This window comes from Panicum hallii, chromosome 1 (assembly GCF_002211085.1).
Source record: "Panicum hallii strain FIL2 chromosome 1, PHallii_v3.1, whole genome shotgun sequence".
Classification (NCBI taxonomy): Eukaryota; Viridiplantae; Streptophyta; class Magnoliopsida; order Poales; family Poaceae; genus Panicum; species Panicum hallii.
Window position 1 is genome coordinate 47841133 of NC_038042.1, and position 24891 is coordinate 47866023.

Genomic DNA, 24891 nt, shown 5'->3' on the forward strand with positions numbered 1-24891 from the left:
GCCGTGATGGTGTCGCTCCGGTACAGCTGCCTTGCGCGCATGGACTGATTGGGAAGATCACGGCACCACCTTCCCTGTTTGATCGGGCCGTGGAACGGACTGGCTCGTTGACTCGCCACTCTTCTCGTCATTTTGGAAACAAAAACCCTCATTATTAGTGAGAAATTAGCTTAAGCCAGCGGGCCAAACCGCAGGTCCAATGTGCGCCGCAGTGGAGGGCTGCAGGTAGAGCAGCAGACTTCCTGGTAAAGTGTTCGTTACGGATGATGCGCCGGTGCGGCGACGAGTCCACGGATCACTGCGCTGCGGGCCCGCCCCCGCACAGGGGAGGCCAGCTGGAGAACAGTCAAAAGCCCGCGCTCCTCCCGTCCCGTCCGTGGGCCGAGTCTACACCCCCGTGGGCGCAGAGAAGCCAGCGCCGGCCCGGGCCCACCTGTCCCGCTGTCGTTCACGGCGCGCCGGCCAATGGGACGCCGCCACGCAGGGGTGAGGGGGGGGGGGTGCGTGCCGTGCTGGGTGCGAAAACGTGCGGTCCGTTGCGTCCTCGACTCGACTCCTCGTGTGCGCTTGCGGTGGGGCCGGGCACGCCGGACCCCGTCAAAACGTTTGACCGCGCGCGGCCGGTCCGCCCGCTAGCGCCACCGGCGACTCGCCGGTGCATGGGTTCCAGGCACGGCCATCGCCCGGTAAAATTTGGCGACGATCTAGGTAGTAGGATCGCACCCCTACCACTATCAGAGTGCTGTCACCTTTGGATCGTTGCAGGAACTGAAGATTTTTTATTTTTCTTTGGTCTAATTGTCTCGCTCCGGCAGTGGAAAATTCTTTGCCCGTGGAGGACCGAAAAGTCAGTCAACGCTCATGGCCCCTCGTCGAAAGCGACCGCCGCGTCGCGGAGTCATCTCTCCCGGGAGCTCCGGTCCAATGGCACGTCGGTGTGATGGGATGGGATGCGTGGTAGCACAAGACCGCGGGAGGAGCGTGGCGTCGCCATCGCTCGTGCTCATCCCCTTTGGACCAACCAGACATGCTCGAGCGAGCCTAACGCTGGGAGAATTTCTTCGTCGTCTGTTCCAGAACGTCTAGCTCTAACGCCGAATTCCTTTGACACTTCGCACTTGGGAGCTGGTACGAGGCAGGGTTCGTTCCACGGTGACGAGGACGACCTCGGCGATCGATCTGTGAGGGGAACGAGAAGAAAGAAAAAGGATTCTTGATCGTGCTCGAGCAGGTAGTACGAGGGGTACCTTATTAGGTGTGTGGAGTAGATAGCGTGAGTGGGGTATTTTTGTATGAAAGTAGGTGTAGATTAGATGCTTTTCCAGCCTAGCCAGGAGCAAGTTTATTCAGGTATATTCGGTATTCCACGTGCACGCTCGAATAACTAATAAGCTCGTCTTTTTCTCAAGTTCTTTTTTTTCCCCTTCAGCATAGCTCGATCAAGGGCCGTACGATTTTGAACGCTTCATCATCCTAGAGGCTAGAGAGTAATTTTTACGGCCGCAGGGTGTAGAAATCGGTCGCACGTCCAGGGATGGATGTGTGTTTACAGTGCTCAGGCAGCAAGAAGGGTCCGCGTCACCGCGTGCGCGAACGGCTTTTGATTCTCCGTAACGAACGACCGTCCCGTTCTCGAAGTCAACGGTGAAGACGTGCGCGGTAGCCGAACGCGCAGCGCTGGCCGCCGTCCCAAAACGCATCGTTTCCAGCTCAGCACACGGCCGTCTTGGGAACTACTCCTACCGACTGGTGGGCCGTTTGCTCGAGGCGGGCGGATTGGATCCATGGATCGAATTTTGGAGTTGGGCCGGCTGGGGATAGTTTCGGCGGAGCATCATACCGGGCCACGATTACACAAGGGATGGATGTACTACAATCCCTCGGAGGCCCGAACATGGTACTACCCGTGTATCTTCGAACCCGCGGCCCACTCTGCACTTCGTTTATTTCTTTCTTGGAAGGAAGATGCCCAACAGCCAGACTGCCAGAGCCAGCAATCCAGCATGGCAATTGCGAACCCTCATCAGCAGATAACGCCTCCACAAACCTTAAACCGCTCGCTTCGTTTTTTTTTTCCTGACTTCATGCGGAGGATAAACAAATGCCAAGTTGCTCGCGTACTTTAATGGAGGCTGGATTCTAGTCGACGGCCCGGGAGCAGGAATCTTCGGCTCCCATACAAAACTGAAATTTGACCCGGCGCCAGCATGCTATTCGCTGCTGCTCTCGGTTTTTATTCAGGGTGGCGTGCCGGTGATCTTGGACGTTTCGCTGCAGACGCCGGCCAATCGTCGTGGGGCTTTTTCATGAGTACTTTATTTGGATCTGTCCATGATGCAGGTGGTGTAGCCGGATTATAATTAGGCTGGTGAGAAGCACAAAAAAAGAAAAAACTTCGGTGCAGCTAGCTTGGCTAGCTACCATATGCATGATCTGGTGACGATGATATTGAGATTCAGATGTTCTTAGCTTAATTTGCTCCGGCGACTATACTGGAATATTGGGATGTGAATGATTTATGTGTCTTTATTATTGTTGCATTCCTCGGTTCTCCTAGTGTGCGTAACTGTGTGTATGACTATGCAACAAGAAAAACTCCACTTATGACAACATCAGGTGGCGAAGCATAGTGCTGGTTGGCTCTTGTGGCAAATGTGAAAAAGACTTTGGAGCGGCTTGACGTGGCTTTCCAACAGCCACTAAATAGCGGCTTCCCTTAAAAAAAATTATTTCATTCCTTTGCCATAAAACCCCTTTCCAACATGTGAAAGGCTACTTAAGGATTGCCATGGAAGCGGTGCCTGGTGGCGTTTGTAGAAATTTAAAATAAAAACTACTCTAATGATATAAATTGTGCGACGCGGCGCTCCAACAGTTTTCGAAAAGCGTCTTGAGAAAAACGTACAACGAGTACTCTTTGTGAAACATGAAAGGTTATTATCCGATGATCTCCATGCAAAGAAATTAGCGTCCTCAACTTGCGAATAAAAAGCATGGAGAAACCAACCATATGAACAATATCCTAGAGCTCCATAACTGCCGGTCGCTATAACATATGATGGTGTCAAATGGTGCTATAATCGACCAGGAGCACGAGATCTAGCCAGCACCCTGCCTCATAAGCGCCATGATAAGCCACTCGCAAGAAAACAAAACTAGATCGAAACAACCTCTTTAACGCAGCAAAGAGCACGCTCCGCCCTTTTGCACTCGAGAAAAGGCAAGGTTTTGACGTACGCGGCGGCTGCCGGCACTGCCCAGCGTACAAGGCCAGGAGCTATAGCTGTGCTTGACGTACGTGATGTACGCTGTTAGGTTACGGCCGCTCGGAAATGCGTTTTTAATCGCCAACTAAAATCGCTCATTACGTGGGACCTAGCTGGAGCTAGATCGTTTTTTTCCTGGGGTTTTCTTTCCCGTTCCTCAAGGTGCTCCGTTACGTGGGCTGCAATTGTAAAAAATACCGGCGACCGGTCATGCCTGATCAGCCAAAACACGTCACTCTCCATCGGTACCAATTTTTAAGTGTGTGGCCACCGAAACCACCGATCCCAGTGGTTTCCCGCAGGGTAACATGCCCTACGCGTACGCCCACCACCAATGCACAGGTCTGCACCTGCCCTGTGTCAGCCAAGTGTCACTGTGAGACGTGTACCAAGCTGTCTCGCTGACAGTGGGTCCAATGGGCGCATGGAATCTCGAAGGCCGGGCCGTCGTCAGTGGAGTGAGGGTGGGAGAGCCGGTAGGAGGAGGAGGCCTGGACAGGTTCTTACTCGAAATGGCGTCCAAGGTTGTAAAAAGGCGCCAAGTGGTTGCATCCGTTGATAGTTGCGCGGCAGCTTATATATTCAGGAAAACCCTTGTGCCCGTCCAATGGTTGCGGCTTGCGTCACTGCCTCGCCAAGTAGGTTGTATCTTATTGCTGCTCCAAGGATTGTTTAAGGCGTTTCTTGAGTGGCGATCTTGTCCTTTTGAATCTGGAAGAATCCATCGTTCCCGATGGCGCTGTCCAGAGCTAGCACTTGCTGTTAACTAGCTAGAGCTTGCCGATTAATCAAGTGCATAATGCAGTAGCATGTGTTCGTCAGTTAGCAAGCTAGCTTGTTTCAGTTCAGCAGCACGATGATAGACGAGTGACCTGAGCCAAGCCTTGCCGATCTGAAAAGTTCAAGCATACCGTTTCCTATTATAGAAACCGTGGGGCGAGCTATTTGCAGTGCAGTTTGGTCCTGCGACCTAATGCAACTTGTTACACGCACCATGTTTACTTTCGGATTAAAGAAGTCGCGGGAACCGTGCTTTATTTGACCTATTATTAGCAAGTCAAGTTGCACCGCGAGCAATAAAAAGTAGGGTATGATTGGAGGTAGCAGCTAACAGAAATCCTACTCTGGCCAGCAGCTCCAGACAGGCAGGGCCAGCAGCGGTTGAAACGCTCGGACCGCTGAATCTCGCAGCGATCCCATCCAGACCCAAAAGTTTTCGTTCCGGTGTGGGAGTACTCATCAGGCCACAGACCCCTGCGTTGAGGTAGCCGGAAACAGAGATTAAAGAATGATCTCTGACTCGTGGAGGTCCAGTCAGGGCTCACCGTACGCGATCGGTACCAGAAACGGCACGCCCATCAGCGTGCGCCCTAGTGGCATTATACTTGATGGTGATAGCTGATAAGCTGTCAACCGGGAAGAAAGGCCGCGATGACTCAGCTACAGCTTGGATTCGAGGCCGACGGTTCCGCGGCGCAGCTCGAGCTCGCAAAGCTTATCATCTGTAGAGCTGGAATCAGCATGCACTCGGGTGCAAATAATCAGATAAACAAATTAACGCGCAAGAGAACCGAACTAACACGTACTAGCTAATAAGATTTATTGGCCTAACAACTCCTAACATAGGTAGGATCAGCAAGCACCACGACATTTTTCTGTAACGGGGAAAGCTAAAACCTAGCCCAAGTGTTTCTTGTTGCTGTGCTTCGACACGCTGATTGGGCGATCTACCATCGCAGGCACAAGGCACGTGAAAGTTTCTCTTTCTCGCACGCACACCTTCGTAAGTTTTCCAAGCTAAACGAACTAACGACCCCGTCCGTTGTCAGCACGACACCACCAACCTCTAGTTCGCTGACGGGATCGACGAGACGGGGCCAATCATTGGCCCCGATCGACCGCGAGTTTCCGCCACGGTTACGTGTTGACCCGAACCACTAGCCTCACTCCGATTGGATGGAGCAGGGCGCAAGTGCGCAGCACCAAGAACTAGCGAGCCACTCCTGGCCTCCCTTAGCTTGACGAGGAAAAAATGACACGGGAAAACGCATGGAGCTCCACAGGTCGCCGTACCTTTCCAAGCGTAGATTTCCTGGCAGCAGCTAGCTTTCCGGCGAGGGCGAAGCCTCATAACCCCGCCGAAAGCGACCGGCGCGGCCGCGGCCGCTAGCTCCGATCCCACCGGCCGCGCCGGACGACGATCTCCTCCACCACTGGCGTCACCACCACCCACCAACCCACCACCTCCCCATGCAGCCGGGGCGTCGGCCTCCACAGGCGGGTAAGCCCGCCACGGCGAGTGGCGGCGCTCCACGCGGCGGGCGGCGAGAGGCCCGGGGGCGGCCCTTGTCGCCTTCCGCGCGCGCGCGCGGGGCCGCGGGCAGGGGCGATCCGGTGGAGGCGCACGCGCCGTGAGGTGGGGGCGGGGCCCACGCGCGGGCGGCCAGGAATCTCCCCCGCCGCGGAGATTCAGGGGCGCTCACTGACACGCGGGGGCGGGATTCCGTGGGCCGGGCTCCCTGTCGGTGGGGGCGCGTGGGGGCCTCGTTCCGGCGCCGGGTTTTTTATTTTTTCTAGTCGGGGCCGGAGGGGGAGCGCGCGCGCCTCGGCCGCGTGAACGGCACGGGAAAAGGAGCAGCGCCCTGTTAAGCCGAGCCCGAGCCGACCTCGCGTGGCCTCGAGCGGCTCAGCCGATGGCGGAGCCGCGTCGCTCCAATCAGGCCTTTGGGGCGACGGGGAGCGAAGCGGGGCCGACGCAATTATTCGCTCCACCACCATAATTGGGCGCTTCAAGAATCTGCGCGAACGCTGCGTTTTTGTTTCCCACGCGGCAAGCGTAATGGCCACCTTGAGTTTTCTTGGCTCGGACCGGGAATATACTGGCGACTTTTTCTGCGGCGGAGGAAAATTAACTAATTCATTTCCTTTTTAGTCTCGCAACATTGATTTCTATTCTTTTAGAGGCTTTTTTTCTACCCTTCGAAGTGCATGCATACATACATGCTTTCAACCAGTTCCCAGCAGCATTTTTTTTTCTAGAGCTGCTCGATGTTGTAGTGTCAAATATGTGGACCTCAGCATGGCACGTATCTTGTAGCAGATTTCTTCCGAGAATTTCTAATGTAAAACGCGAAGAGGGAAGCACGTCAGAGAAAAAAAAGAATGTAAGAACAAGGGACATAGTTGTTTAGTCAGACTTCACTTCAAGGCTTTAGAATACCCAAATGTGCAACTAAATCTGTTACATAATGTGCACTTGTTTCTACATGTCCTTATCGTAGAGGAATAAACCATGACCAAAACAATGTCGCTTACCAATGATCATCAACATATATGTGCATTATTAAGCCATCTACAAATTCCTGCTACTAGTTCAACATATGCATACATGTAAAAAATGCACAGATTTAGAAGTAGTAGCTCTCGCCAAGAGGGATATATATATATATATATATATATATATATATATATATATATATATATATATATGCATAAAAAATGTAGAATATAAAACATTAGCTGTTTAGTCGGACTTTACTTCAAGGATATAGAATGGTTACATATTTACATTACCCATTTGCACCATAAACAAAACCATGCTACATATTACATACATGTGAAGATGAAGCCTTCCAAAAAATGAGCCTAACTCAACTAGGTGGGCCGGGATATGTGGTTGTACATTCCAACCATCTAGGTATGAGTCCTCTTCAAATCAATTTCGGGTGGCTATTCCTTTTTATTAATGAAAAACCATCTAGTTCCTCCGATCCTAGGTTTGATCTTTTCTTTTTTAACATGCTGCATGATTGCCTTTTCTAATGAGTTCCTTTCAAAGAATGTCAAAGGTAATAAGATAATCTATATGATGTTTCTGTGTATCGTCTCGTCAATTAGCAGATAGACTAGTCCGCCACTCTACACACAGTAAGAAATAAATAGCCACACACATTGAATTTGGACTGTTTTCTCCTTGAGTCGGCTACTCTATCTATCTATCTATCTATTTGGTATATCCTCCCATTGGAGTTTTGGTCTAAAGCACCATTGCTAGTTCCATACCTTTGTCTACTTAATAAAAAATGCTAGAAAAAAGGATCATATCATTTAAATTGGTTTGTATAGGGCAAGGGAGACGCAGTGACAAACATAAGGAAAAGTAAGACAAGACATTTCCTTGGCTGGATTGTACTTCAAGGCTTTAAAATAACTAAATATTCCATATCATGGAAGAGTAAATCAGAAAACCAAGCTACTATGTGAGTTGCCAATTAAGAATCATCTGCATGTGTGCTTTCAAGTCTCAACTATAACTTCTAGGTACTGAAATTAGCTCATGCATATATAGACGTGTAAAGACTAGAACATACATAGCAGCTGCAGAGAAGGGAATAAGAAGCCTAATATGTTCCATCTTCCATAGGACAATTCCTTTTTCGTTGAGACCATACTCCGATCCATAACACCACTAATAAGCATCAACGCAAGTGGACACAAAGCAGCAATAATAGGCCTGAGGACCCACTCACCAAGAATCTGGCTACCAACCAAACCAATCCAGGCGCACCTCCTTGATGATTCGTGGAGAAGGATCCAGAATGAGAGGCCCGGAGGAACGCAGCCTGTGCACGTAACCTCCTAGCCAATCGCATAATCGCGTCGCTGCGTAGGACTTTTCTTGTACAGCCCATGGCCTCTTCTTTTCGCTGAAAGGGATGGGATGACGAGGGCTGGTTCGGTTCACTTGCACGGTTTGTAAGCTCTTGTTCGAGCATAGGAATCTTGAAGTTTTCAGGCATCTGTGGTTGGCAAGCAATCGAGTGTCATTGGGCAATGCCCTTAGATTCTCAGTAGTCGATGATCTAAAAGGAGCACACACATGATGGCACTGGATTTATCTATACGGCAAGTCGCTAACTGCGTCTTAGACTTCCTTTTTGTGGTCGTATTTGTTTCTAGAGAAGAGCTGCCTTGTGGTAATGCTACACGTTCTCTCAAGTTCCCATTATATTTTATTTTAGCTGCTACCATGACTCTTGGTTAGGCCGCCGAAAACATGATTCACATGCGCTTGGTTGGCATACAAAATGGTTAGTGCATGGTTCAGAGCAGAACTTCTAAAACAACTTAGTTGGCTGCTGAATAACCCGGTGCCAATTCGGTGCTCCAGAGAAACAACCAAGTTCCCTTTCAAAAAACAACAACGACCAAGTTAAAACGACCTCGAATAAAAACAACATGACTTTCTTTTCCACCAAAGGAAAAAAAAGAACAGAAGAGAACATGGCTTCCTTGGCAAGAGAACAGGGGGAGAGATGCCGGAAGCATCGCCATCCTCCCCGGCCTCGAGACCTACCGATGTGCCGTCGCGATTCCACAAAAGTAGCCACTGGCGAGACGGGGCGGAAAAAATCCACCGGAGGCGGGGCCGCGCCGGGCTGGACGCGCCCCCCCGACTAAACGCAGGCCACACACGTCACCAGCCGGGCGTCCCCGTCCGCGTCGGCTGGAGCCGCCCGGCCCGGCTGGAGCCAGGCGCGCGCGGGGAAGGGGCGCCGTCATGTGACGTCGCGGCCGGGCGCTCGCACGAGGCCCCCTCCCCGCACCGCAGCCGCCCGCATGGCTCCGTCAGCCTGAGGCCAGGCCACTCGCCCACTCTCCCCTCCTGCCTGCCTGCCTCCGCGTAATAAAATCTCCCCCCTGCCTGTCTCTCTCCTCTCTCTCCCTCCCTCCCTCCCGCTGCGCCTGCGATTCTCCCCGCTGAGATGCGAGGTGATTCCCTGCCCTGCTCTCCTTTCTCTTTCCTCTCTTTTCTTCTCCGCCTCTGTTTCCCCTGCCGAGATACCGCTAGGCGTCGTCGGTTCTCTGCCATGGCCGTAGGCCCGTAGCTCTCCCTCCGTTTGCTTGTTCAGCTGCCCCGTGGCAGGCGTAGAAGTGGGTTAGGCATGCATGCGTGGTAGCTTTTGCGGGTGAGCTCTTGATTCTGACCGCTGGTTCGAGGTTCTTGAGGTTTCTGCCATGGATGACTGCGGGTAGGCGGTTCTTCAGATCTGTCCCGTCGTCCTGTGTATGTGTCGTTCGTCCCGGCAGTCCGGCTCTTGTTGCGTGGTCGCCGGAGTTGCTGCATGAATTTGGTGCGTCCGTTGAGGGCTATGATGTGGTAGGGTAGGGTGAGTCCTTTGTGAATAGTTTTGGGCTCTTTCAGACTTTCTTTTCAGGTTTTGCTCTGTTCTTCAGGTACTTGTTGGCGATTTGAGCCACACCAGGTTACTGGCCTCAGGAAATTCTCTCTCTTTTTTTTCCACCCATTGGAGGATGAAGGTGTGGCGACACAAGGGTCTCAGAGTTCCTTAGTGCACCGAGATTTACTCCAAATATTCTTCTATTTTCATATCCTTCCGAAACCGTCCTAGATCAACACCTGGTTTTCAAGAGTGAAAAGGAGGACAATCTTTTGCCCTGCTCCATGCTTGACAAGTGGTAGCATATTCACAACACTTTGTCCATGACATGTATCATTAGGGGGTGCAAATTAGTGGGCCTCTTTTACGGCGCATAATACGTAGTACGTAGTATAGAAAATATCCAACCCTTCATTAGAAGGGGTAAGATTGTCATTAATAATTTAATATAAATTAAGGATAATTTATATAATTTTTGAATTTTGTCTATTGCAACCATTTTTGACATATTGCAACACTTTTAGGCCGTTGCATCAGGGTAAAACCTTATAGTGAAATAATTTTTTTCATATTACCCTTATACCACCTAGATGTACTACCTCATGCTACTAATCAATGTTTCAGTGGTATAGAAAAATTTCAACCGTCCGATGTTTACATACGAGTCCTTTTCAAACAGTAGTATATGGTCATATTGTGCGCCGTAAAAGTTCTCAATTAGTGATCCTTAGTTGCACCTCCAACCCTCTTTAGTTCAGATTTTTTTTCTAATTTTCTAAAATAGAATCTTTCGAAGATGTAGCATAAATATTTAAACTAAAAAGGTTTAGAGGTGCGCCTAAGCGTCACCAATTTGCATCCCTATGTATCATATATAGGTAGGTAGCCCGATTCCATGTGTTTTTGGATGTTTACGAATTTTAGTAGGGCCTTCTTTTTCCTTTTTCATTTCCAAGAATTGCAGGGGTACAAGAGTTAAGTAGAATACTACCTAAGATTTTTTTTATAACTTCAAATTTTAACACGATTTTTTTGCTGTAATTATCTTAATTCTTTCATGATCACTACGAAACCCATGCCTGATTTAGTTTTTGGGAACTCTAATAAGATTTGTCTGAACTGAACCGATTCTCATGCCCCTGATATTCTTTTCCACGGCTATTGGAATTGCTGTACGGTCGAGTCAACTGAATGGCTCTTCCTGTTGTCTTAGAAAATTTGCTCAAAGGTATGAGCTCTGACCCAGCTGTTTGTAACATATAGGATTATTGTGTGGTTGTAAGCACCGGTATGACCTGAGCGAACCCAAATTTTGTAGTTCTATAAGAAGGTTTGTACGGGCCGTTACCATCACTGACTGATTCAGGAACAATTATGCATTAAGTTAGGTGAAATCCATTTGGTTTTCTCGAGAATTTTAGCACAGCCTATCAAGGGGATTGATAGCTAGGAAAGTCAACTTGTTCAGCCGAGATGTCAGCTTATCTTCTTTTGCAGAACAGAAGATGTTAACATAGCTATATATTGTGCAAGCTCTTGTTCTGGTGGTCTTCATTGATTTTTGTTTCAGAATCATTTTATGTTTGTGCTTGACATCTTTCCCTTCTTCTTCCGAACTAACGCCAACGTACAGTTAATTATAAGTATATAAAAAAGCTTATAGCTAATTTTTTGAGAAAGAAATCCAGCTATCAGACACAAGTAGAATAATTACTACAGTATGTTTAACTTTTCTGTTTACCTTCAATTAGTGTACCATGATCCTTCTGGTTTGCCTTAAAATATTGGTCTATTAATGAAAATAGGTCCTGGTCAACGTTCTTCCTGATTATGGTTGGTTCTTGATCTCCTTATATTGAGTCAGCTTTTCTCAAGTGCAGTAAAATAGGGATTTTCTTTCTTTGAATTGTTCTATGGTTAGGCTCAATTATATGATGCGGTGGGTGGTATGGACAATAAAATACAATACAACAATGTAAACAGTTAAATACCATGTTCGGAATGCAAGGATTTCACGGGATAGTAATTATACTGTTGTGAAATTTTCACATGCTAACCGGGGCGTAGTTTTTTCTAGAACAGAATCTCAACTTCGTTTCCACTCTTTCTTGCAGTGTTCTATTCCGAAGATTTCACTAGCGCAGAGCAACTGGCTTCCTCTGATTCTTGACGATCAACTATCAGTGAACATCACTAGACAGTTTAGTCTGTCAGAGCCTCAGAGGTCAAGTGCCTCCTGGATCACAATTTTTATACTGGAGCGAGACAGTAATGGACCGGGCAGACACATCAGGCTTTGTTAGTGGTGGATCAAGTGGTACTTCACTGCTCCTGATATTCTTTCACTTCGTCTACTCGACAGTGCACATATAAGAGATCAGTAAAACCCTGATCTCACTGTCCAGAAATACTCTCCACTCTCCTCATCGTTGCTCTTCCACCACCTTCACTGTATTTTCAAAGCATTTAGCTTAGATGAATAACGGTTTTGCGGGTATCCTGCACCGCAGAAACCAGCCTCTGATGGATGATTCTGCAGTGTCAATTGGTTTCTCAATGACAGGTTACACATCAGGCAGCCATGGTCAGAGTCAGATAACATTTGGCCTAGACCGGTTGGGTTCAGCAATGGACAGCAGCTACAGCCATGGCCAGAGAGGTTTGCGGAGGTCGAGTCATGCGCCCGCGCAAGATGATGGGTGCAGACTAGTCCTCGGACTGGGACCAACTCCGGATGCTAACTCTGCTGATCAGCATCCTGCCGGAGCAGACAAGTCTAGAGCACCTGTGACTTTGTTTGGCCAGAGCTTCTCCTCCACTGATCCAGGGGTGCTGAGCCTTGGGGTTCGCCAGGGCCGTAATGCTGGAGCAATTCAACACAGACAAATGCCTACCGGCCACATCATTTCCTTTGGTGCTGTGGATGAAGGCTCAACGTCGGCGAGGAGAAGCTCCGGTGGCTACATGCCATCCCTTGTCTTCGCTCCCGGGCCAAACTACGCAGCAGCTGAAGAGGCACAGGGTTTGGTAGATCACACAGATCACAACAGTTACGACAGTAGTACTGTTCGTGATCAAAATGGTTTTCGGCTCAGCCCTGAACCTTCGGCATCCTTGACGGAGGCTTCGTTCGGCGTGAGCTCTGATGTTGTGACCGTGGTAAGCAATCCTGTACAGCAGGCTCATCGCCGGCATCCAAAGAAGTGCAGGTTCAAAGGGTGCTCCAAGGGCGCGCGAGGCGCGTCGGGCCTGTGCATCGCTCATGGCGGCGGGCAGAGGTGCCAGAAGCCCGGGTGCCACAAGGGCGCCGAGAGCCGCACGGCCTACTGCAAGGCCCACGGCGGCGGCCGCCGGTGCCTGCAGCTCGGGTGCACCAAGAGCGCGGAAGGGAAGACGGATCACTGCATCGCCCATGGCGGCGGGCGGCGGTGCGGCTACGCTGGCTGTCCTAAAGCCGCGCGTGGCAAGTCCGGTCGGTGCATCAAGCACGGCGGCGGGAAGAGGTGCTCCGTCGAGGGCTGCATCAGGAGCGCCGAGGGCAGGGTCGGGCTGTGCATTTCCCACGGCGGCGGGCGGCGGTGCCAGTACCCGGACTGCCGCAAGGGCGCGCAAGGCAGCACGCTGTACTGCAAGGCTCACGGCGGCGGGAAGCGGTGCGTCTTCGAGGGGTGCGCCAAGGGCGCCGAGGGCAGCACGCCGTTGTGCAAGGCGCACGGCGGCGGGAAGCGTTGCATGTACGAGGGCGGCGGCGTGTGCCCGAAGAGCGTCCACGGCGGCACGGAGTTCTGCGTGGCGCACGGCGGCGGGAAGCGGTGCGCGGTGCCCGGGTGCGGCAAGAGCGCGCGCGGGCGCACGGACCGGTGCGTGAAGCACGGCGGCGGCAAGCGGTGCAGGGTGGACGGGTGCGGCAAGAGCGCCCAGGGCAGCACCGAGTACTGCAAGGCCCACGGCGGCGGGAAGCGGTGCAACTTCGGCGGCGGCTGCGAGAAGTTCGCGCGCGGCCGGAGCGGCCTCTGCGCGGCGCACGGCACGCTGGTGGCCTCGCAGCAGCGCCGCTGCGGCGGCGCCGCCGCGGCCGCGGGCATGATCGGGCCGGGGCTCTTCCACGGCATCGTCCGGTCCGCCGGCGCCGCGAACGCGCACAACGAGCGCTCGTCCTCCGGGGCGAGCACGGTGTCGGACTGCGACGGCTCGCCCGTGGCCGCGGCGGGGAGGCTGGAGCTGATCCCTCCCCAGGTGCTGGTCCCCCACTCCATGAAGTCCTTGGCGCCGCCGCCGGAGAGGAGCAGAGAGGGTGGGGCGGCCGCTGTCCCCGAGGGGAGGGTGCACGGCGGCGGCCTCCTGACGTTGCTCGGCGGCAGCTTCCGGAACGTCGACGTCGGCAGGCTCTGAAGCAGGGAGCGCTCGATCTTGAGGCTCGATTATTTCTCTACTTCTACGCGTCTTTTTCTTCACCAAAAGAGAGAGAGGGAAAGAAACTAGTACTTAGTTCTTTTTATTATATACTAGCTGTTAGATTGGCTGTCTATAATACAGTACATGCTCTCTTTGCAAATTGGACACTGGAATTGTATGGCGAACATAGGGGCTGTTACATGTTGAATCATTCGTGGCAGGTCCCAAAGCTTTTGGGACGCGAAAGCTGTGTAGCTGCAGTTGGTGTGAATAAAGATCAATGTGTAAAAATGGAAACTGTACTTCTTGCGACACTCTGCTGAAATGCCAGCTGATGGCTCTCAAGATCAAGTTTTGATGTGCAATAAATAGGCTTTTTATGGATGTATGGTATTTGAAGTGAGCTACAATGCTGGCCTACTGTTTACCAGAAGTTTGATACTTTGCAGTGTTTTTGCTTGATTCTCGCTGTACATTCCAAGGTTCAAAGAGTTCGGCTGTACATGTAAGTGACCATCTGACGGTGCCGTGGAACCTTCCGTACGTCCGGAAACCTTAAGGGAAGGAAAAGGGAAGCACGGCTGCACCTGCACGCGCAAAAGTGTCCAAGGCTGATTATGATCCGTAGGCAGATCACGGCACAGCACCACCGGGCGCCGTTGGTGCAATCCAGACATCCACACACACTAGTGCCGCATGCAGGTGGCACTAGCAGCCTAGCAGTAGTAGCAGACGGCGAACGGAAACGCGCAACACGATGCAGATCGCTGGAGCGCAGTGGTTTCTGACGCAGCTCTGTCCTTAGGCGCCGCTGAGGATAGCAGTAGCTAGGGGGATCACAAACCAAGAAGGCGATCGACGACTTGAAATCTTAGCCGTCTTTGCAAGTAGCAGTGTCGTGGTGAACTCCTCTCGGCTCCTCCAAAAGGTGAAAACACCTGCGAGTGCGAGATGGCAAGAGGAGCTCCGCGCCTGCGCCGGCGGCCAGCTGTTCTCGCCCTGTGCCTTGCCGTGGCGGCGTGCCTGTGCGGCGGCGGCGGAGAGGAAGACGGTCGGCGTGCACGAGCTCAGGAGGGGCGACGACTTCTCCATCAAGGTCACCAACTGGGGCGCGACCCTCATGTCCGTGATCCTCCCTGACTCCAAAGGTAGCCAACACTACTCCTCTTCCGTTTATTTTTTTAGAATCTTAATTTCTGGAGAACATTTTTTATCTTTACGGCGTTGCAGGGAACTTGGCCGACGTCGTGCTCGGCTACGACACCGTCGCTGAATACGTCGTAAGAAGAGATCGTCTCGATCACATGATCCTGCTCCAAATTTGTTTCGCTCTCTCTCGTCAACTTCTCGCTTGGCTGTCTCGTGTGAATGTGCAGAACGGCACCGCCTACTTCGGGGGGCTGATCGGCCGCGTGGCCAACAGGATCGCCGGCGCCCGGTTCACGCTCGACGGGAAAACCTACCGGCTATACCGCAACGACGGCAACAACTCCCTCCACGGTGAGAGCTGAGGCTGCCGATCGACGAGAGGCTCGGCAGATGGATTGCTCCGATCGAGCTGCCTTGTGATCAGGGGCGAAGCCACAGGGCGAGCTGCCGTGTGGTGTGATTGTCCGTTCGTTCCCTTTTTTTTTCTGAAAAGAACTGTGTTCGATCGTTTCAGGCGGTCACCGGGGGTTCAGCAAGGTCGTATGGACGGTGAAGGAGCACGTCGGCGGCGGCGACTCCCAGTACATCACTCTCTACTACCATAGCTTCGACGGGGAGCAAGGTACGTTGTGTTCGTTCCTTCCCTTGTTTGGAACACCGCACATGTGTTCGATCGTGGCCGGAGCACATTTCTTCTAGCTGTGTCTATCAGTGGAGTTGTTCATTTAGACACAGCATCGGAGCGTAGGTCGAAATGGTTAACAGTATCTTCTTTTTTTTAAAAAAAATGTGAGCAAAGCCCACACGAGTTCCGCATATTTTGGAGACCATCCATGCACGAATTTGTAGTTTAAGCCCCCGATCGATGCTTTGGTTTGTGCTTCCACGAGGTATTTATATTACGAACCCCGGTACGGTGTCCGGTAACCTCCGGTGTGGTTATTAGGGTATCAGGACTTGAGGGGTTAAAGTTCAGGAGGGGGCACTTAGGTTTTGTTTAGATCAGCTAGAGATTTTAGAAGATGAACTTCACAATCTCTAGCTGATGGTAAGGTGAGATTGGTTAGCATGGCGCCAATGGTCAATGCAATGGCTCACGCTCATAGCAGAGGCGCGTGCATGTTAGAGGCAACTTCATGACGAGATGGAGTTGGGAGGGTCGGGATGAAGACTCGGGGCAAGGTTTCCGACCGGGCTATCGCACTCTTTTTTATTTTTCTTTATACGAAAAGAAAAGATGCCCCACGGTACGGAGACGGCACCCTGTAGACGAGTGCCGGAGACAAGTCTTTTCTCTTTTAATTTGATGGTTTGGAAATTGGAATACATCACCCTGTGCAGGCTGTAGATGAGTGCTGGAGTCCAGAGAGAAGATCCAGCACTGCAGCCCCAGTATTATGTGGTCCAGTGTCATCACCTTGGAAAAGGAGCACTAGTGTCAGGCTGTCAGCTATAGTCTCAGTCGCTCATCCCGACGGGCGACCTGGCGCCCGTGGCCGGCACGCCCTACGACTTCCGCGCGCCTGGGCGAGCTCCTGCGCCGCGGCGCCGCGGGCTACGACACCAACTACGCCGTGGATGGCGGCGCGCGTCCGGGACGGCGCGACGGGGCGGGCGATGGAGCTGTGGGCGGACCAGCCCGGCGTGCAGTTCTACACGGGCAACGGGCTCGGCGGCGTCAGGGGCAAGGGCGGCAGCGTGTACGGGCGCCGTGAACCCCCGGGCTTCCCGTCGCAGGTCGTGAGGCCGGGGCAGGTGTACAGGCATGACATGGTGTTCAGGTTCTCCTCCTAGATAGATGCAACTAATAGCCAGCTTGAGTGCTTGCTTATTGGCCATGCAAATGGTACATGCATGCAGCTCGCCTCTTGTGCTGTTACGCACAGAGGTGTGTGTCATCATATGTAGGCTTGAACTTACTCTCAAAGAACACGGGAATGAAATAATTAATATCGTGCTGTACGTGGATTGCACTATGAAGGTTTCATGTATCATATGCTTGGCAACTTTGGACAGCAAAACATACTGCATGATTATCTTTGTTGATGCGTTATATATAATGTTTCAATTTGCAGCTCGGGAAAAGTTCCTTGCTAGGAATATCAACTCACTACCGGAAACGCGGTCTTTGCCGAATGTCCAGAGCTTTGCCGAGTGCAAAATATCGGGTACTCGGCAAAGAGCCTCTTTGCCGAGTGCTGCACTCGGTGAAGGAAAACACACGGTGAACTCCTCCTTTGCCGAGTGCCATACACTAGGCAAAGAAAAACACTCGGCAAACAATTTTTTGCCCAGTGTCGAGCACTCGGCAAAGACGCCGTTGTTAGTTTGATCTCAATCCGGATCGGTCCAACGACCGATCCGGAATTGGTTACGCGCCCCGATCGGGGGCGCACTGCCAACCCAATGGCGGGTGGGCCCCCGTCGCGCAGCGCCACAATAAAAGAAAGGGTGGGGGGCCGGGGCACGGAAGACGAAGTTCGCCGTTTGCCTACGAACCCACCTAAAAACCCTAATTGATCCGATCGCAAAGGGTGGGCGCTGAAGCGACGGGAAGCACCATCGCCGCCGCCTCTGCACCCACGCCGGCTCCTCTGCATCATCACCGCCGGCACCGCTCGACCTCACCGCCCCTTGTCCGCCCTCATCCACGACTCCGGCACGACTTCCTCAACCCCATGGCCAACACCAGCGAAGCCGGTTCGTCCACGGGGGGTACGGCATTCTCTCTCTCTCTCTCGATTCCTATCTAGATCAGTCAAACATTGTTGCCTAGTTAGTTAATTACCGAGCTAATTGACGGTTAGGGGATCCTAGATTTCTATCAATGGTATCAGTTAGCCTCACTAATCGTAATTAGTTTCGGGTAAGAGAGAAAAAGCAATTAGAAGGAGGGAATTTCCAATTAATCCGAAAGACATTGCAAGGGAAGGAGCAAAAGCAAGACTCAAAACCCCTCGGGTGAAAGCCACCTTGCAGCCTGACTCAAACCCTAGCCTGCTAACCCTAACCCTAAGCCTAGATCCATCCTCAATCAAAGCAAGAAAGAAGGAGGAGGACGATTCCTACCTTGACACCGGGAGCTACCTGCTCCACGGGCCAGCGCCGCCGGGGCCCAGGAGCTCCGGCGCTCCACCGACCTCGAATGGACCGAAGCATCCCGAGCCATCCCGAGCTCGCGGATCTCCACCGCGCCGTGATGCGTGGGCCAGCTAGCCACCCCGAGCCCGCTCGACGGCGGTGCGCTCACATCCAGGCGAGCGCACTCGCCGGCGAGGAGGCCCGCGGCGGCGCCACACCTTCGCCCGCCGTCGCGCGGAGGAAAGAGGAGGAGGGAGGAGCGGCTGCGGGGAGCAGGAGAGAAATGCCCTAGGGTTAGGGCAACGCGCGCGCCGGGGGTGGGTTTTGATCCACCGGAACCCCCACGTGACCGTCGGATCTGATCCGACGGCCACAGATCGATCGCGGGCGCGCGGGCCGCTTACGGCCCAGGCGGGGAGCGACTTTCCCGGCCCAGGCCCAGGTTGCGGCCTGGTGCGCGGGTCAGCCCTCCCGCGCGCGCGATTCCGCGTTGGGCCGGGCCAGGTTTGGCCGTTTTGGGCTCCATTTTGGACAGGTTTGGGTCGGGTGCACAGTGAGTTTTGGTTATTTTCTCAGAAACACATTTAACCACTTAATGCATGATTCAATCTCTATTTAATTTTCACCAACGTGATAATTTCTATAGAGAGAAAGAAGTAAGAATGTTTCTGATAGTTAGAACTATTTATTTTTTCCGCTGCCAATTTAATTAAGTTACATCCTTTAATTATTTTAGAGCCAACGAGATATTATAATTAAAGGAGTCAGTTTCCAGTTTTTTCTTCAGTTACAATATTGTTATTTTCTGACCAACGTTGATAATAGCAATATTACAATTTTTTTTTCAAGTCAGTTTTCAGTTTTCTATAGTTATAATATTGTTATTTTCTGACCAACGTTGATAATAGCAGTATTATAATTTTTTAAGTAAGTTTTCCATGCATTTACTCTAATTCTGCCCAACGGTGTTTTAGAATTAATGCAGCTAGTTAATTGTATATCTTAATATTGACCAAACGTTAAATTAAGATATGCAATTATTGTTTTATAAAAGCAGTTCTCACCTTTCTTGATTTAAATTTCAGGATCTAATGCCATGACATTCATTAATGCTATACCGCCGTTGGATGGTTCCAACTATGGAGTATGGGCACAGAAGCTAGAAGTGGCACTCGCCCTGTCAGATATCGATTTCGCTATCACCTCACCGTTTCCAGTTTGTCCTGAGGAACTGGTGAGGGATCCGGAAGAGACCTCTACCGCTTGGCAGGCTCGTCAGAGAGAACATGCAAGTGTTCAAATGAAATTTGATCTTGAGAAAGCAAAATGGATCTCTTCCAACAGAAAGTGTTTGATGGTTATCAAGAGTTCCATCATAGACAGTATCAGAGGAGCAATCCCAGATTGCCCCACCGCAGTTGAGTACTTAAAGAAAGTGGAGAGTCAATTTGTTGGCTCTTCAAAAGCTTATGCTCAGACTCTGATTCAGAGGTTAGTCAATGATAAGTACACTGGCGGTGGTGTGAGAGAGCACATACCGAAAATGAGCAATATGGCATCTAAGCTAAAACCTATGGACATGGAGCTTCCTCATGCTTTTGTTGTCCATTTGGTTCTGGCTTCTCTGCCGAAAGAGTTTGAGACCTTTGTTGTTAACTACAACATCAGCCCAGACACATGGGACTTAGAGAAGCTCATTGCGATGTGTGTGCAAGAAGAGGAAAGACTCAAAGCCTCGCATGGTGACACGCTCAACTATGTTAGGCACAAAAGAAACAACTCTTCAGATAAAAACACGAGGCCACAAGGGAAACCTCAGTTCAAACGAGGTTTCACTTCTTCTTCTTCTGCGACTCACCCGGGCAAGGGTGCAAAGAAAGATCAACCACACATTGAAAAGGATCAATGCATGTGGTGTCACAAGACGGGACACTACAAGAAAGATTGCCCAGATTTTCTACGGCATTTAATTAAGAAAGGTGAGGATGTTATCACTTTTATCGATGAGACCCTGTATGTAAGTTATTCTAAATCTACTTGGTGGATTGACTCAGGTGCAACTGTTCATGTTGCTAATTCTTTGCAGGGTATAAGTATAAAGACGATGCTACAAAGAGGGGATAGATGGCTGAAAGTCGCCAATGGAGTTAGAGCCGACGTTGAAGCAGTTTGTCAACTCACGTTAGAGTTAGAGAATGGCTTTAAACTCCAGTTACATAATGTTCTTTATGTACCCTCTTTGTCTAGAAATTTAATTTCAGTATCATGTTTGGCAGATGATGGTTACAAGTGCCATTTTGGCAAAGAACAATGTGAGATTTTATTTGAAAGTCAGTGTGTTGGTCTTGCCATCCGACAAGACAAACTTTATATGTTGCCTATGCATGAGACTGTAAATTCTGTTAGCAATACCACGAGTATTGAACGCACGTCTAACGACGCAAGTCATAAGCGCAAACGATGCGACAACGAAAATTCAGCGAAATTATGGCACTGTCGTTTAGGCCATATTTCGAGGGGGAGAATTGAGAGATTAATTAAAGAAAATATTCTCCATCCGTTAGATTTTTCAAATGAAGAATATTGCATCGATTGCGTTAAAGGAAAGTACGTTAAGAAAATAAAGAAAGGAGCTAAACGCAGTTCAGGGGTTTTGGAGATAGTGCACACAGATATCTGTGGTCCATTTCCCATAAAGTCTGTAGACGGTTATGATTCGTTCATAACGTTTACGGATGATTATTCGCGTTACGGATATATTTATCCAATTAAAGAAAGATCAGAAGCGTTAGATAAGTTTAAGATTTTTAAGGCTGAAGTAGAAAATCAGCAAAATCTTAAAATAAAAGTAGTAAGATCTGACCGTGGAGGTGAGTACTACGGTCGTCACACCCCGTATGGCCAAGTTCCTGAACCTTTTGCAAGGTTTCTACAGGAAAATGGAATAGTAGCCCAATACTCTACATCGGGCGAGCCTCAGCAAAATGGAGTCGCTGAAAGACGTAACCGTACCTTAATGGATATGGTGAGAAGTATGCTAAGCTACTCCACGTTACCGATTAATTCATGGATGGAGGCGTTAAAAACCGCTATTCATATTCTTAATCGCGTACCGAGTAAGTCGGTGCCTAAAACACCGTACGAGTTATGGACAGGGAGAAAACCTACACTGAACTATTTACACGTGTGGGGCTGTCCAGCTGAGGCGAAAGTATTTAATCCAAATATCGGAAAGTTAGACCCTAAGACAGTAAGTTGCCATTTTATTGGCTATCCGGAAAAGTCGAAGGGTTATCGTTTCTACTGTCCTAACGGATATACAAAGTTCGTAGAAACGAGACACGCTGTCTTTTTGGAGGATCGGATGATGAGGGGGAGCACGGTAGCTCGGAAGATTGATCTTGAGGAGAAGCGGGTTTTCGTACCTACTCCGATGATCCAAGATCCATTTTTCGTGTTGCCCGTTGCTGCTTCACCTATGGTGTCAGCACCTGCTGCTAGTTTTTCACCAGTTGCTGCGTCACCTACGGTGCCAGCACCTGCTGCTAGTTCTCCAGCTGCGGCGACGAGTCAGAACCAGGAACCTGTTCTTCAGGATCCGACAGAACCGATAGCCGCGCATCAGGGGGAGCAGCAGCAGCCCCAAGTGGAAGAAGTGCCGATAGCTGAGGCACCGAGAAGATCTCAAAGAATAAGAAAGCCCGCTATTTCGAGTGATTATCAAATCTATAATAGCGAGGAAATACAGATGGAGGGTGACCCCACTTCGTTTGAAGAAGCCATGAGAAGCGTTCATTCATCTGAGTGGTTGGAAGCCATGAAAGACGAAATGAAATCGATGAGTACCAACGATGTTTGGGATCTAGAAGAAATTGCTAAAGGAGCCAAAACAGTAGGCTGCAAATGGGTCTACAACGCAAAACGTGACTCCAAAGGGAATATAGAAAGATATAAAGCGCGACTTGTGGCGAAACGTTTCACGCAAAGAGAAGGGATAGATTATAATGAAACATTTTCTCCTGTTTCATGCAAGGATTCCTTCAGGATTATAATGGCATTAGTGGCACATTATAATTTAGAGTTACATCAGATGGATGTAAAGACGGCGTTCCTCAACGGGGATCTTTATGAGAACGTTTACATGGCACAGCCGAAAGGTTTTGTCGTGGAAGGAAAAGAAAAGATGGGATGTCGTCTAAAGAAATCCATTTATGGATTAAAGCAAGCCTCCAGACAGTGGTATTTGAAATTCGATGAAACCGTAAGAAAGTTTGGTTTCAAAGAAAATGAGGAGGACAACTGCATTTATGCAAAATTTAAGAATGGAAAATTCGTTTTCCTTATTTTATATGTGGATGATATTCTGCTTGCTAGCAGTGATATTGATCTGCTGTTAGAAATAAAGAAATTCTTGTCCTCAAAGTTTGATATGAAAGATTTAGGTGAAGCATCATTCGTTTTAGGAATTGAGATTCACCGAGACAGAAACAAGGGGGTTTTAGGATTATCGCAGAAAGCATACCTAGAAAAGGTACTAAAGAAGTACGGTATGCATGCAAGTAGGCCAACACCTGCTCCCATAGTCAAGGGCGATAGTTATGGGAAATTTTAGTGTCCCAGAAATCAGTACGAAATCGATCAGATGAAAGCGGTACCATATGCTTCAGCTGTCGGAAGCCTATAGTATGCTCAAGTATGTACACGCCCTGACTTAGCTTTTGTCACCGGGATACTTGGCAGATTCCAAAGCAATCCAGGAATAGAACACTGGAAAATGGTTAAGAAAGCTTTGCGTTATGTGTAAGGAACGAAAGACCTCATGCTAATATACAGGAGATCTGAATCTCTAGTGATAGAGGGTTATTCAGACTCAGACTTTGCGGGAGATAAGGATGATAGAAAATCCACATCAGGCTATGTGTTTACTCTCGCAGGTGGAGCTATATCGTGGAAAAGCTCCAAACAGACAGTAACTGCATCATCTACGATGTATGCAGAATTTATAGCTGGTTACGAGGCATCGGGGCAGGTTAAATGGCTAAAGAAATTTATACCCGGATTAAGAGTGGTTGACAGCATAGAAAAACTACTAAAGATGTACTGCGACAATGAGCCTGCAGTATTTTACGCTCACAACAACAAGTCGAGTGGAGCTGCCAAACACATCGACATAAAGTTTTATGTTGTCAAAGAGCAAATCCAGGATCATACAATCAGTCTTGAGTATTTGAGCACAAAGAAAATGTTAGCGGATCCGCTCACAAAAGGCTTACCGCCCAATGTGTTCAGAGAACACTTAGCCGGCATAGGTTTACGGGAAAGCCTATGATTCCTGGACAGTAAGGGCCCAAAAGTACGGTTCTGTTTCAAACAGAAAAGTGTGTTGTGGCTGTTAATCCAGCGGTAATAACTGTTGAGACGAGGCATGCTCGATGCACTGATCTGAATGAAATCGAACGTAAGAAGTGAGTGAGTAAGTTGAGATCAAAGGGGAGAATGTTAGTTTGATCTCAATCCGGATCGGTCCAACGACCGATCCGGAATTGGTTACGCGCCCCGATCGGGGGCGCACCGCCAACCCAATGGCGGGTGGGCCCCCGTCGCGCAGCGCCACAATAAAAGAAAGGGTGGGGGGCCGGGGCACGGAAGACGAAGTTCGCCGTTTGCCTATGAACCCACCTAAAAACCCTAATTGATCCGATCGCAAAGGGTGGGCGCTGAAGCGACGGGAAGCACCATCGCCGCCGCCTCTGCACCCACGCCGGCTCCTCTGCATCATCACCGCCGGCACCGCTCGACCTCACCGCCCCTTGTCCGCCCTCGTCCACGACTCCGGCACGACTTCCTCAACCCCATGGCCAACACCAGCGAAGCCGGTTCGTCCACGGGGGGTACGGCATTCTCTCTCTCTCTCTCGATTCCTATCTAGATCAGTCAAACATTGTTGCCTAGTTAGTTAATTACCGAGCTAATTGACGGTTAGGGGATCCTAGATTTCTATCAGCCGTCACGGCCCCAAACGCCGTCACGGCTATTTTCTTTTGCCGAGTGCCCGACAAAAGGCACTCGGCAAAGACGTCTTTGCCGACAAAATCGCTGCCGAGTGCCCTTTGTCGAGTGTTCGAGTGTCCCAGATACTCAACAAAGGGTCTGAATCCGGTAGTGACTAGGACTGCCCGATACTGTGGAGGAAAAGCTTACATGGTGCTATAGAGTGAACCAGGCTGACAAGGCTAGGCCCATCTCATGAATGCTGTCAAGTAATTTGATCTGGAAAGTCGGAGCAGAAAACAAATGTAATAAGCTCTTCGCTTGGATTCCAACCCAAAATAAGGACCTCACGGTGGACAAACCTAGCATTTCGGGGATGGCTTCATCGTACTGTTGTGTCCTTTGGCCATTGCATTGGACGCTACTACATAAATATTATCACTACTGATCCCAAATCCTTGTTCACCATCAGTTTTGGAAAGCGTCAGATGACAAGCGGCAGTGATGATATACGGTTTAAAATTGGTGAAGGCTATCACTACCCGTTGGCGATGATAGTCTTTAAAAAGAAATAGCATAACAATATACATTGGCAACAAATATTTTTCATAATGTCGGTGAACGTGGACCAGGGATCCCCTGACACCTCGTGAAGCCTAGGTTGCAGGTAGGACTGGACGAAAAACTGGTAACCTCGTTAGCTCGCTCAACTCAGTACCGGCTCGGCTCGGCTCGTTGCGCTAACGAGCCAGCTCGAGCTGGCATTTTAGCTTGTCAATATAACGAGCAAGTTCGAGCCACCTCACGAGCCGCTCACGAGCTTCACG

General features: G+C 50.1%; 1 protein-coding gene and 1 pseudogene across 3 annotated transcripts; both read left to right on the forward strand.

Moving 5' to 3' along the window:
• Window positions 1-8887: 8887 nt before the first annotated feature.
• On the forward strand, window positions 8888-14227 carry LOC112887426. Of its 3 annotated transcripts, none has more exons than XM_025953601.1 (3): window positions 8888-9038; window positions 11563-11839; window positions 11874-14227. In XM_025953601.1, exon 3 carries the CDS (start codon window positions 11924-11926, stop codon window positions 13838-13840), a length of 1917 nt encoding a protein of 638 aa, XP_025809386.1. In that variant the 5' UTR covers window positions 8888-9038; window positions 11563-11839; window positions 11874-11923; the 3' UTR covers window positions 13841-14227. The 3 variants fall into 3 exon arrangements, with proteins under 3 accessions (XP_025809386.1, XP_025809402.1, XP_025809393.1); XM_025953617.1 differs by having other exon boundaries at window positions 11563-11765; window positions 11959-14227; XM_025953608.1 differs by having other exon boundaries at window positions 11563-11765; window positions 12012-14227.
• Window positions 14228-14794: 567 nt separating this feature from the next.
• On the forward strand, window positions 14795-16915 carry LOC112897772 (annotated as a pseudogene).
• The last annotated feature ends 7976 nt before the right edge of the window (window positions 16916-24891 follow it).

What these genes read in the sequence shown, in the direction of transcription:
- LOC112887426 (XM_025953601.1), top strand. Translation starts at nt 11,924, where the DNA reads ATGAATAACGGTTTTGCGGGTATCCTGCACCGCAGAAACCAGCCTCTG.